A 14,233-nucleotide genomic window follows, 5' to 3' on the forward strand; every position below is an offset into this window, starting at 1 on the left:
AAAGAATGAAATTAGACCCTTATAGCAAGCACAAAAAATCAACTCAGAAAGGATTGAAGATTTAAACATAAGATGTAAAACTGTAAAAGTCCTAGGAAAAAAACGTAGGGAAAAGGTTTCATGAAATTGGTCTTAACAATGATTTCATAGAAATGACACAAAAAGCACAAGCAATGAAAACAGAAATAAACAAGTGGGACAACATCAAAGTAAAAAGCTTCTGCATGGCCAAGGAAACAATCAGTAGAGTGAAATGGAAATACACAGAATAAGGAGAAAATATTTTTGAATCATATACCTGATGAGAGATTAATTTCCAAAATATGTAAGGAACTCCTACAACTCAATAGTAAAAAAAAATTAATAACCTGCTTAAAAAATGGGCTAATGACTTGAATAGACATTTCTCAAGAAGACATAAAAATGGCGAACAGGTAAATGAAAAAATGGTAAATGTCATTAATCATCAGGAAAACGCAAATCAAAACCACAATGACATATCACCTCACATTTATAAAATGGCTCTTATCAAAAAAAAAAAAAAAAGACAAGTGTTGGCCATGATGTGGAGAAATTGGAACCCTTGCACACTGTTGTTGGTGGGATGCAAAATGATGCAGCTGTTATGGAAAACAGTATGGAGGTTCCTCAAAAAATTAAAAATACAACTATTATATGATCCAGCAGCCCCACTTCTGTGTATTTATACAAAAGAATTGAAATCAAGACCTTGAAGAGATATTAGCACTCCTGTGTTCACTGCAGCACTAATTATAATAGCCAAGACATGGAAACAGCCTAAATGTCCATCAACAGGTAAATGAATAAAGGAAATGTGCTGTATACATACAATGGAATACTATTCAGCCTTAAAAAAGAAGGAAATTCTGCAATATGTGACAGCATATATAAACCTTGATAATATTATGCTAAGAGAAATAAGCCAGGCACAGAAAGACAAATACTGCATGACTGCACTTATATGAGGTATCTAAAATAATCAGTGCATGGTATCAGGAAGTATGTTAAGTTAATATGTATTACTTGATGTTAACTGCAATTCATTGGTCAGGGTGATATCTGCCACTGCCTAGAGTTGATTCTTCACTGTAAAGTTACTAAACATTTGAAGGGGCATACTTTAAGATTATGCAAATCTCCTGTTTCTGTTTAAACTGGTACCCATTAATTTTAGCATCCACTGATGAACCTTGCCTGTGGCAATAATTACTGTTCAAATGGTAATTTTCCATTTCCCTCATTCTTGCCAAATTTATTAATTGGAATTCTTCTGGAAGGAATAGATGACCCTTCTTCTTCCTTCATTTGTTTATTCAGTTATTTATACATCAGTATAAGTATTTTGTTCTTTGATTCATAATCCAACCCTAGCTTTATGTTTAAATTGTTCCAGCTTTGTCCACTGGGAGCTCCTTTGGAATGGCTCCTGCATCACTTTTTTTGCCCCTTCTGTTTTTTGTTTTGCCTTATTTTATTTTATTTTGCTTTTTGGTTTTTGGACACATCCTTACTTTCTAGAGCCACAAGATACTCCAGACTCATATTTTCCCTGCCACAGCCTTGGAATCAACCAGCTTTCCAAGGAACCCTAGTTCTTTTTATTGGAGAATGGTGTTTAGAAATCAATTATGAGCAATTACACTCATTGCTACTGCTTTCAATCCCATTCAGCAGCTAGAGCTAGGAAATACATGTATGTGTACTAACTTGTGCACACACATCTATATTTATCCATCTAACTATTGCTCTATCTATACTGTACTAACAACAACAAAAACCATGAGTCAATGCTGTTACCTCTGACTTCAATTCAGCCTCACAAGATTCTTTCTAGCCTTCCTTCCTTATTTCTACCTTCTCTCCCTGACATTGAGAAACTTGACTCTCCCTACCCACATATTTAAATATATGGTCAATCCTAGTGAAAAATAAAACAGCTTCAGAATTGTTAACCCTACCTCTGTAAGAAAAAAAATTACTAACGAATGTACAGTGTTTGTAGTGTTTTTTAATTTAGCATTACAATATCCACTCCTTTCCAAAGTTTACATAGGCCAGGTCCTTTCTTTCCCAATCTTTTCAGTAAATTATCATTTTTATAATTATCTTTACCATTAATTACCATTTTAAACAAGATAACAAAAGTAAGTTAATAGGGCTTCCCTGGTGGCGCAGTGGTTGAGAATCTGCCTGCCAATGCAGGGGACACGGGTTCGAGCCCTGGTCTGGGAAAATCCCACATGCCGCGGAGCAACTAGGCCCGTGAGCCACAATTACTGAGCCTGCGCGTCTGGAGCCTGTGCTCCGCAACAAGAGAGGCCGCGATAATGTGAGGCCCGTGCACCGCGATGAAGAGTGGCCCCCACTTGCCGCAACTAGAGAAAGCCCTCGCACAGAAACGAAGACCCGGCACAGCTATAAATAAATAAATAAATAAATAAATAAAAATTGTATAACTTTAAAATATATATATATATTTTTTTTTAAAAAAGTTAATAAAAGCAGGTTGGAAATATGAAATTCTATGGAAAACGTACACAATAATTAGTAGCACAACAATCACGATTTGAAAAAAATAAGAATAGAAAGGGAGCCAAGGTGCAGGTACCAAGAAGTAAAATATAGAAGCATTCCCCAAATATTCTTCACTTTTGGACTTCATAGAACACATTTTAAATAGGCAAGTAGAAAATAGTACTACTGTGGTTCAGCAGAGCTAGAAGTGCAGCATCTTATCTATATTCTAGAAGCCATGTCTCCCATTTCCCAAGCCATAATATCCTCCCAAGCCAACCATAATATCCCATTAGTATCAAGAGGTCTTCTCTGCAGGGACACTAGAGTTTCTGTCTGGATACTGAAAGAGCAAATAAGGTCTCTCTTTTGCCTCTCTCACTTTTCTCTGTTGCCTTTTGATTTTACCCATCTTGATTAGAACCATTTCTCAAAAAGCTGGGATCTTTATGTCCACATTTTACAGAGGTTCAAAGAGCCGAGGCTTAAATAGTGTTTGTACATTTGAGGTTCAAAGAGTTGCTCAGAGGTATTAACTTTTAAACATTGATTACTGTGATATTGTGATTTATAATATGAAATAAATACCTGGTCTTCGTCCCCTTTTCTGGCACAGAGTTCCCCAAGCCCCAGGAATTTCCTAAGTGTTGAGAGCCACAAAGGTGTCTTCTGTTAGGTTAATGAGGTGACTTTTGGACTGCACCTAAGGATGGGGGCTGGTGGCCAGTGAAACCAACCATGAGATTAGAGGGTTGAAACTTTCAGTCCTTTCTCCCTTGACTCCCCTACGTAAGAGGGGCTGAAGATGAGTTCGGTCCCAATGGCCAATTATTTTATCAATATTGCCTGTGTAATGAAGCGTCCATAAAAACCCAAGAGGACAGGGTTTGGAGAGCTTTCTGGTTAGTGAACACGTGGAGGTGCTGGGGGAACTCAGAGAGCATGAAAGCTCCACGCCCTTTCTCCATACCTTGCCCTATGCATCTGTTGCATATGACTCTTCCTGAGTTCTCTCCTTTTATAATAAACAGTAATCTAACAAGTAAAATGTTTTTTTCTGAGTTTTGTGAGTCTCTCTAGTGAATTAATCAAATCCAAGGAAGGGGTTGTGGGAACCTCTGATTTATAGCCAGTTGGTCAGAAGTATGGGTAACTACCTGGAATTTCAATTGGCATCTGAAGTAGAGGGCAGTCTTGTGGGGCTGAGCCTTTAACCCGTGGAATCTGATGCTGTCTCTGGGAAAATAATGTCAGAATTGAGTTAAATTGTAGGACACCTAGTTTGTGGCTCTGGAGAGTTGGACAAATGAGGGTGGGGGAAATCCCCTCCCCACAATCATAAATAACTAAAGAGTGGTTCTGAAGAAAACAATTAGAAAGTAGCTGCTGAACTCTATTCTCAGAATTTATATGATTTTAAGCAAAAGAAAACAGCTTTGTTCTTCAGCTATTAGGTATTTTTGGTTTTCATATAATCTGAAATAAGAACATACTGTGTACAGCTGTATAGTACCTAATTTTAATTGAGACAGTTTCTGTCACAATTAACATTGATCACTAATATTTTTAAGTATCAGCATTCTTTATGGAAATCACAAAAATCACAAGACTCCAGGGAGTCTTAAAAGTTTGCAACTGTTATTTGATAATTATTAGTTACCAAGTCCACAGTACTGGAACAGCTAGGTTTATCCCTTTTGGCCCCTTCATCCTTGAATTTCACTTGCAATTACTACATAAATAGTAGATAGATCTATGTACACCAAGGGAATTATTTTTTGGTCTCTTAGTTTAGTTAATGAAGAATGGTATACACTTACCATACCATACTCATTCTTGGCTACAGCAGTCGTACTCCTTAAAATTTAGTTAGAATTAACTGTAATTGACTGTTTTCCTCTAGAAGAAGTCAGATATACAAAAAAAAAATCAATAAAAAATTAAAATTCTAAGATAACAATCTGATCAGTGATATTTGTCTCATTTTAAAATTTCCTCATTTTATCCTGCTGTTTAAGTTATGTATCTTTGTGACATGAATAGCCCTTAACTTTCAGATTTTTGGTACTCAGACAATTATAAAAATCTAAGTGAGCATTTTATCTTAAAGAAAAGTCAAGCAAAATAAGTGTAAAGTCTTTTTCTCTTTTTAAAAAAAATATATAATATGCCTCTCTTCTTTCTTTGATATTTTATATGTCAAAAATTCCTTGGTTTTGTGAAAATGGCATCATATACACCATATGAAGACAGTGGAGTTCAAATTGTTGACTCTTGTCAAACTAAAGATACCAGGTTGGTTTGAAATCTAATAGTAGGGCTGCCTCATAGCCTTTTAAAAGCCATTTAATAATAGAAATGAGATAGAAAGCCTATTTTTTCTCAGAAGATCTCTTTAAAATTCCTACAACTATAAAAAGAGTGCTGATGAAAAAAAAATGTAGACACGCTGATCTCATTTCAAGGAAAAATTTAAGCATAATCCCTGACTTTAAATGACCCACAAAATGACTTCGATATGAATCTCAAGACAATAGGGAATTCTAAGGGAAATCTGTTTCAAAATAGTCCAAGCAAGTTGGCATGATGATTAAACACATCTAAAAGGTAATTGCGCTTCACTGATGAGGTGATACACCTGAACTCTTGAGACACAGAAATCAGGGAGTTCTAAATAGCTCCTCTTGTTTCCTCCTTCCTTCTGTGTAGAGATTAGAAGACTAAGGGGCAGAGAGGTTAGCTGACTCATCCATATTAAACAGGAAATCCTGGCCGATCTTGCACTTGATTCCAGCCACAGCTTTATGATATAATATAGTAGGTTCTTTCTTTTTTTATCCTTTCTTTCTTTCCCTTTCCTTCCTCCCTCCCTCCTTCCCTCCCCCCTTCCTTCCTTCCTTCCCTTTTCTCTCTCTTTCCTATGTACTATATGCTATTATACATATATATATGTATAAAACATACAAACTAACTTAAACATAGAATAATATCACAAGAATCCATACTGTATAATATTCACAACTGTTTTTCTATGAAAGTAAAATATACTGGAGAGGGAAACTGCCTTCTTAATTTCAGGGATTTGTGTTATTGTTGTCACGGCTGCTAAGATCTCTATTGTGGTGGGTATTCTATTTGTTGCATTTAAGTAATGGACAAGGCTGAAAAATTAACTTAATGGGTCTGGGGCACCTGAAGTTAAATGAAGGTTATTTCATTTGTCAGTATGAGACATGACATCATAGTTCCGCTCAGTTACTTGTTTCAAGAGCTGGACATTAGCCTTGTCTTTGGTGAATCTGCCTGCTACTGTTTGCAAAGCTACCTCTCCAAATATAAGAGACATATTAATCAAACGTGGATAGATGCAATTTATTAATGGTAAGCATGAAAATAGATGTAGACTACATCCAAATAACTCACCGGTGAAATACCAAGGCTTGGCCAATCTTACTTGCATCATTACCTGGAAAAATGTTGTCTGTAATTCAGCTAAACATTCAAATCAGTAACCATGGATCTTAAATACATTTAACTTGATTCATTTAATCTGCTAAATATATGTTATATAAGCAAGTAGAAAATCAGACCACCATCTAACTTTTAACCATTTTATTTTTCAAGTAAAGAAAATCAAAGCTCAGAAAGGTTATCAACTTGGTCAAAATAAAAAAAAAGTAAGGGGTAGAGCCCCCCAAATTCAGTCAAGATTTTAATTTCTGTTATAATACATAGTTGGTGATGTAGTATATAAACACCTACTTTAACTGAATTTCAATTTAAAATAACATTTAAACTTCTAAAAACTTAAATATTTTAAAAACATTTATTTAATATTATACATAGGACATGCATATCATATATATATATTATATACTCACATATTTATATATATATATATATATATATATATAAATATGTGAGTAGCCTTGGGGAAAGAAACCAGCATGTAATAGAATTCAGTACTTTCGAATTAATTCTTGGCTGTTAGACTCTCTAGTCCTTTCCCCCATTTACTCCTTAAGTCTTCAAAGAAAGGAATCAGTCTTTCTGAAAACTATGTCAAAAACCCTCTAGTTGATGAGTTGTACCCTAGTTCCGTAACTTCAAAATATTGCTTTTCTCTTTACTGTTTGATATTTGTCATCACAAATAAGAAATTCTTTTATATATCCCATTATGGGTTGAATTGTGCCCCCACTCAAGAAAGATATCTTAGAATATGACCTTATTTGGAAATAAGGTTTTTACAGATGCGATCAAGTTGCAATAAGGTCATTAGTGCAGGTCCTAATCCAACATGACCTAATCCAAAATGTCCTTAATCGGGAAATTTGGACACAGAAACAGACACAGAGAAGATGGTGTAAAGGCATAAAGGGGAACGACATGCAAAGATGGAGGATCTGTGGGATGCACCAACAAACCAAAGAAAACTAAAGATTGGAGGAATACCGTAAGAAGCTAGGTATGGAAGGAGGCAAGGAAGGAATCCCCTGTCTGTTTCAGAGGATGCACTCCTCTGCCGACACCTTGATTTTAGACTTCCAGCCTCCAGACTGTGAAGCATTGCATTTCTGTTGTTTATGACTCCCACTTGGTGATAATTTGTTATGGTGGCTCTAGGAAACTGATACATATCCCACTAAACTAATTAGAAGAAAATTTGTTTGCTTTTCTAAATATCTTTCTTTTAGTTGCCAGTTTCTTCCTTTTACATTGGAGAAACAAAAACTAAATGCCTTGTATCATGCCAGTTCACTCTAGTCTATTTTCAGAAATTACCTTAGAAAAAACAGCATAATGTAAATGGTTCTTTTGTTTTCAAGAAATAAGTATAAAGTAAAAGGCCACATAGATAATAATTTCCCTTTGTGTGGTGGATGTATTTTAAGGATCATCACCAAATATTTGAACGCACATTTAAATATAAATTCCTATCAATTTGGCTCCAACAAACTATCTGCTTTGATGATACTGCTACCCATGCATGGCTGTAACCTGATTAGACACAGTACTTGCATGTGATGATTTTTCCAAAATGCCTCTCTAAATCATCTTTTCTCTAAATCTGGCTACTTCTTTAGTTCAAGATTTCAATGTCTCTTAATAGGCTCTTAACTGATTACTTTCCTCCAATTTTAACAGTCCTGATAAAACTGACAGATTCGTTTTGTTCCAGTGATGGCAAATGCCACATGTATCATAAAAACTATTATTGTTCGTTCTATGTGTTTTACACGGTCTAGTTCACTTAATCAGGAAGGAAATGACAGTGCTTAGAAAGATTAAATAACAGGCTTAAGGTCATATATAAAGTAGTAAAGCTGAAATTCTGTTCTACTCCAAAATATATAAACTTTTTACCATATCATAAAAGTCTCTTCATATAGGCCATTAGGAAAGAAAAAGTTATGCTGGTTGTCAGATAGCTTTTGAATGTTGCAGCTTCTTTATGACCTTGGTTTTGATGATTTTTTTAAAACCATTAGATATTGTTATGTTCAAACTATTAACAGACACTCAGTATTCAGGGAAGAATTCCTGAAAGCCTTAGGCCAATCCATCTCATTTTTAATTCAGTTGACATAATTTTTGGTGAACAGGATGCAAGTTAAAATTTCAGATAGTTGATAAGGGTTACCAAAGATAATACAATTATATATCAGAATGATTTTAACTACACTTGAACTTATACGTTAGCTAGTTGTGTATACACAATCAGTATGCACCAACTTGAAAAATTTAATTTTTCTGATGATAAAACTTCAGGTAATTTTAAAACAGACAGAGATTTTATTTTAATTTTTTAAAACCTCTAACCTCTAACCTGTAGCCTCATTGTGACAATGGCTACAAAATTGGGTGTTAGAATGCTTCTTTAGATGTATCTGTGTATGTTTGTATGTGCGTGTTTGTATGTATATGTTGATAGACTCAGCATAAAGGATTTGATGATCTAAAGTAACTTTTAGCTTCCTAGGAAGATGAGTACTCATAGGATGACCATAGCATTTATGATTCAGAGAGACCTTTGAGATGGAAAGGATGTGGAGGGCATCATTAACAAAGATGCTGGACAAACAGGCATAGTATGGGACTTTTGCTGATAAATAGGGGCAGGTGGTCACCCTAAATATGCATAAAATTGACATAGCAATAAGCTAAAGAAAAGGGAGATGAGAAGAATATTTTAAATATATTTTACTGAGAAATGGCAAGGAATTACGTAGAGTGGCAATGAATTCAACCCCATATCATTCACTCTAGAACTATTCAGGTATGTTATGAAAATCTATGTGTATTTTCTTGAAAAATGTCTCTCACAACCAAGTACATCAAAATACTGTAGCACCTTCTATCTGATAAACCCGCTTCTCATAGGGAAGCGTGTGATTCTGGCGATAGCCACCCCTAAGTCAGAGAAACAGCACTTGAGTCCATCTTTGGACTTTGGTTTCTCAGGATAGGCACAAAATGAACCAGTCTTGCTTCTCTTTTTCTCTAATTCAAACAGTAGCAGAATGGGGAGCTATTAGGCATCTCTGATAATACTTAATAAAGCTAATACTCATTTTGCATAGTCATCTGTAACTCAGTTCAGGTGGCATATTTACAAAGCATTGCCCAGAAACACAGCAACGAAAATGTAATGGTTTCTTTGGTAGTATTTAGGGTCATTATCAGTTTCAATTGTTTCATCTTCATCTTTATATAACTGCTAAAATTTCTAATTCTGCCAATAGTCAAGCCTTTTAAAGAAGAACACACTATCATAATTTGCCCATTTGAAAAAGAATACTATATACTACCTTTCAAGTGAGGGCTGTGTACGTGCATTCTTTGCAGATGTAGATTTATCGGAACAAATTCTAATGTTTTCTCTCCTTTGCTGCTGCTTGATTTGAAAGAGGACCCTAGGTGGAAGAAAAAAATAAACATCATTAGTAAATAAATAGTGTGTGTGTGTGTGTTGAAAAGTACATTTGACATAGAAAAATGTTATAAGAATTTCAGAAAGAAAAACATATTCTGTATGAGCTGCTTTTCTTCTCAGAAATTTAATTTTAAAAAATTCTCCGTTATCCCTATAATGATACCATGAGGTAAAATAGTGCAATTTTTTCTTCTTTGTTTTTCATGCCAAGATGGTAGAGATGGAAATAAAAGTTTTCTGCTTTTTTTTTTAATAAATCTTGAGTTTTCTATGTCCGTAACAGTATTTATTATTGTTTTCACCTAACATACATGAAATTCATTTCAGTTTGAATATGTAAAGTCATTGATTGCACACCTGTTTCCTTGCTGAGTTCTGTCAGAATGTCTTGGTACATATTCACCATTTGATCACAGTGAGTAAGGACATTTTTTCGTAGATTGTCCCAGTGTGGAGAAAGCTCACCAAGTTCTTTTAGCTCCTGGTTTCTGTTAAGAATGAAAAAGAAGAGAAATTATTTATTTTGATCTTAAACCCACAGACACAAAATGCTTAATCAGGGTTGCCAAACTAATTGATTCACCATCCCTTTCAGGAAAGCTCTGTGCTTATTAGGAAAAAAAAATCATTTTAACAAAAAGGAAGAAGTAACTAGGTTAGGCCACACAAACATTAAAAGTCCTGTATGTCAAAGAGCAAAAAAAAAAAAAAAACAAAAGTTTCAATTTATTGATAAAAATTTCACAAAGATAGCAAAGACTTATTATCCTTAATATAAATAGGGGCCATTCAGTTAAAACAAAACAAAACAAAACACTAAACCTCAATAGAGAGATAGTTAAGTTCTAGGCTTTGACTATCCCAAATGAAATAATTTGGAAAGGGTTATCTGACTGTCTGAAGGAAACACAAGCTAATCACGTAATCTAGTTTATATATAATATAGTTGTAATATTTTTAAAGCCCATAAATAGTATGATCAGGTATGATTTTACTGGTCTCAATTTCTCCTGAGGACAATTTAAGTAAATACTGTATGTCTATATTTTGTCCCCTCTTTATCAAAAGAAGATCTAATCAAGATCTAGGTTTTAATTATTAACTTTAATTCTCTACCCTTTAGCCAAGTTAATTTAAGTCATCAGAATGCCTTTTTAAATTATAATGATAAATGGTTTAATATGCTTCTTGGTTAGATTTCTCATTCATTTCTATAACCTTTTACCAACAACATTTTCATGAGGCAGTTTAACCAGCAATAATGAAAATTCTTTGCCATTTTGGCTGTGAAACATGCTAAATACCAAGCTAATAAATTCAGAAGATGTAGAATCTTTAACATCCCGTTAAATTCAAGAATAATGGATGGTGTGCAAAAATGTGACTTGCTTTCAAATGCGTGTAGTTGCCTTTGTTTCGTTTCAACAGGAATGCGATATAGTATTGCTGCATCTTCCATCTGAGGTCTTCACAATTTTTGTGAACATTAATCTCATTCTCAACTTTTCCATAGATTAACTTTCATCAGACAACATTCATGGAAGTAATTAATCAATGGACAATGGGAGTAAAGGAAATTCATGACCAAAGGGGGGTTAGGAGAGAAGGTTGAAGAGTTGGGAAGTCAAGTTCTCTGTGTGGACTCAGATGGCCGGGTATTCAAATTCAGGACAAAACAACAACAACCAAAACAAACAGATAATTCCAAAAGCGGGAGATATCAAGTCTAGAAGAACCTGGGCAATTAGGTCAAACCTGAGGTAGAGAGCAAATGTGATATGTCAACTTAATATGTAAGATTTTGGGTTTTACTTTCAATATATGGTTACAATAGAAATCTTAACTAGGTATTACTGTTTAACACTAATAAACGCACCATGGGTTTACAATTTATGTTGTCTCTGAATTCCTATCAGAAATAATAATTATAAGGGAGGTGGTGACGGAGGGGACGGTAAGAGTGAAGCCACTGACTACGGTGTGAAATACTGGGGTGGAGTACACCTCCCTGCCCAAGAGGAGTCCGACAAAGTGTGATCAGAAGATCTTAGTGTTCTGTAGGGAGTGACCTGAAGGAAGCCGGGAGGAATCTATAAACCGGGGTTTAAAATTCATTACTCTCCTCCAATATGTCAAAACTTACATACAGGAATAACTAGACGAAACCTGGCGTTCACTGCTTTTTTGTTCTAAGAGAGGACATTAAACAGATACACATTCTGAAAGGGACAAACAAACAACATAAGGTTTCTCTGCATTAAAAAAGTTCAGGGACTTCGCTGGTGGTTCAGTGGTTAAGACTTTTCCTTCCAATGCAGGGGGTGCGGGTTCGATCCCTAGTCGGGGAGCTATGATCCCACATGCCTTGCGGCCGAAAAACCAAAGCATAAAACAGAAGGAATATTGTAACAAATTCAATAAAGACTTTAAAAATGGTCCACATCAAAAAAAATCTTTTTTAAAAAAAGTTCAAATATAGGAGAACTATAGAATAAAGGTCTAATGAACTAGAGTAATGAAAAAGGTGTAAAACAAAATGGGGCAGAGTAAGAAAGTAAGTTTTTAGAAAATGAAAGAAATTAATTACATTAATACATTAAAATAGAGAAGATAATTGGCTGCATCAAAATCAGTAAGCTTTTCAATCAGGAAGGCTAGGGCTGTTTGTATTATATTTTGATTTGTCACTCAGTAAACAAAAACTTTAGCATCTAAGAGCCTTGTTTTATATCTCCATCCAGGTTCTCTGGAAGGCAGGGCCTGAGATCAAGCAATCCCAGGTCAGTCAGAGGGAGGTAAGAAGGCAAGTGCTGAAGGGAAAAAGCGAAAACAGGCATAACGTGGTTCGTTATCAAGCTGGGCAGAACTTCACAAGAAAACACAGCTGGTTAGGTGGCCATGTGGAACGACTCCAGAGAAGTCATACAGAATCTCTGTACCTTGGAACAGATTGTTAGATGGAGGAAAATGCATTTATATGCCAGTTCCTTACCATCCACTCTATTTCACTGGTAAAGATTCATCCGATGGGACTTTAGCTCCTCTGTACTTCTAGTTATGCAATCTGTCTCCTCCAGGCAGCCACTGGGGGAGGGGGGCAATATTCCAGCAGAGACAGAACTTTCCTGGGTCTGGTAAAATATAGGTGCCAAATCCACTCTGGATATTTCCATGGCAGATGCCATTGGGTGCATGATAATGGCTGGTCTTCACCTTGAGGGAGACTGATAAGCTGGTGGCATCAGGAGATAAGGTGACAAGGGTGGCACCAATTGGGGCTCTCCATTGAGCAAGTGGTCAAAACTTGAAGACACATTCCAGTTAAGCCAGCACAGAAAAGCACATAAACTGAGCCCAGGAGGGGCTCTCCACTGAGCAAGTGGTCAAAACCTGAAGACGTGTTGGGGGTGAGCGGGCATAGGAAAGCACAAAAACGGGGCCCAGGACAGGCAACTTCTTGCACAATTCCGATCCATTTATGAAATCCAGATAGCATATAAGACAACATTCTTTATCTTCTGCAAGAGGGAAGTTCAAGTACAATCCTTCCAAGTGACGGCCAGTTGCAACTTCCCAAAGATTTAAAGAGAAGTAGTGAACCAAGCACAATAGTCAATACTCCAGCTGATTTGGGGGCCTTAACTGGTGATATTCATCATTCTACCACTCATTTCAAATTTACCTCATATTCTACTGGCATTTCTGGAGTACTGCCTTGTGAGGTCACCTAGACCTTAATCTGAAGACATTAGGCTCTTAGTTTCCTTGCTTTTATGGAATTTTAGTTGTGGCAATTTCCCATGCACTTCTGGCCATGGAACACCTCTGAGTCCTAGATATATTCCTCTTTGCTCAGCAGCCCTATTTCCCCATGGTGATGAGCACAGTATCTCTTACTATCTTTGCTGGTCCATTTAGTTAGGAATGTATGGTAGTCAGATCACACATGAAATCAACCACAACTTCCAGATAAGTGGGACTCTTAATGGGTCCCCTGACAGAACGCCTCTCCCCATACTCCAAGAACCAGGATTTTAACTGGCAAAGTCTAAGTCTGTAGGGAAAGGAAGTGCAGATCCCCAAAAGTGGGGCACTGTGATTGATTATAAGGGCTCACCCTTTCTTCTAGAGGTGGTTATTTTAGCTATGGCGGGCACAGCATCCTATACCAGCTGTTGGTTTAGCATATAAACTTCATCCTGGAGGATAGTACCCCAACCCTAAGTTTTTTTACCCAAGCTGATACCTCAGCTGAGTCTTTCATGGTTAATATTATTCTACTGTTCTATCAGGTCTGTGGCTTTTGGGTGGAGGGGCATGCAGTGATTACAAACTCATGTCGCACCTCGTTTTACGTAGCACTTGTCCTTTGGTTGGAGCAATGTTATGTGGGACACCAGATCATTCTGTGAGCCATCAGATGGGGGTGCCAGCAGTGGCACTGTGAGTAGAAAAGGGAAACACACATTCAGACTACGTTTCATGTCCCCAGGATAAACTGCTGCCCTTTCCAAGGTCAAAGGGATCCAATGCAATTGACCTGCCACCAAATAGCTGCTGGGTCTCCCCCAAGGAATGGTACCGTATTCGTGTCCATTGCCAATCTATTTCTCGCATTTAACATTTAGCAGTGACAGTAGCTATATCAGCCTTGGAGAGGGAGGCCACGCCTTTAGGTCCATGTATAACCGCTGGGTCTGCCACCAAGGCCACTCTCTTCATGGGTCTATTTCACAAACTCTGGAGTGTCCAAGAAAGGAG

At 36.4% G+C, this 14,233-nt stretch overlaps 1 protein-coding gene across 9 annotated transcripts in view; it reads right to left on the reverse strand.

Moving 5' to 3' along the window:
- INPP4B (inositol polyphosphate-4-phosphatase type II B) overlaps window positions 1–14,233 on the reverse strand; it is a 745,855-nt gene that overhangs the window by 156,335 nt on the left and 575,287 nt on the right. For all 9 annotated transcript variants that reach the window (XM_036853321.1, XM_036853318.1, XM_036853314.1 and 6 more), the window contains 2 exons: window positions 9,830–9,960; window positions 9,348–9,452 (listed from right to left, as the gene is read on the reverse strand). In XM_036853321.1, coding sequence (XP_036709216.1) covers window positions 9,348–9,452; window positions 9,830–9,960 — 236 coding nt within the window. The remainder of the gene's footprint in view (window positions 1–9,347; window positions 9,453–9,829; window positions 9,961–14,233) is intronic.

Source organism: Balaenoptera musculus, chromosome 5 (genome assembly GCF_009873245.2).
Source record: "Balaenoptera musculus isolate JJ_BM4_2016_0621 chromosome 5, mBalMus1.pri.v3, whole genome shotgun sequence".
NCBI lineage: Eukaryota > Metazoa > Chordata > Mammalia > Artiodactyla > Balaenopteridae > Balaenoptera > Balaenoptera musculus.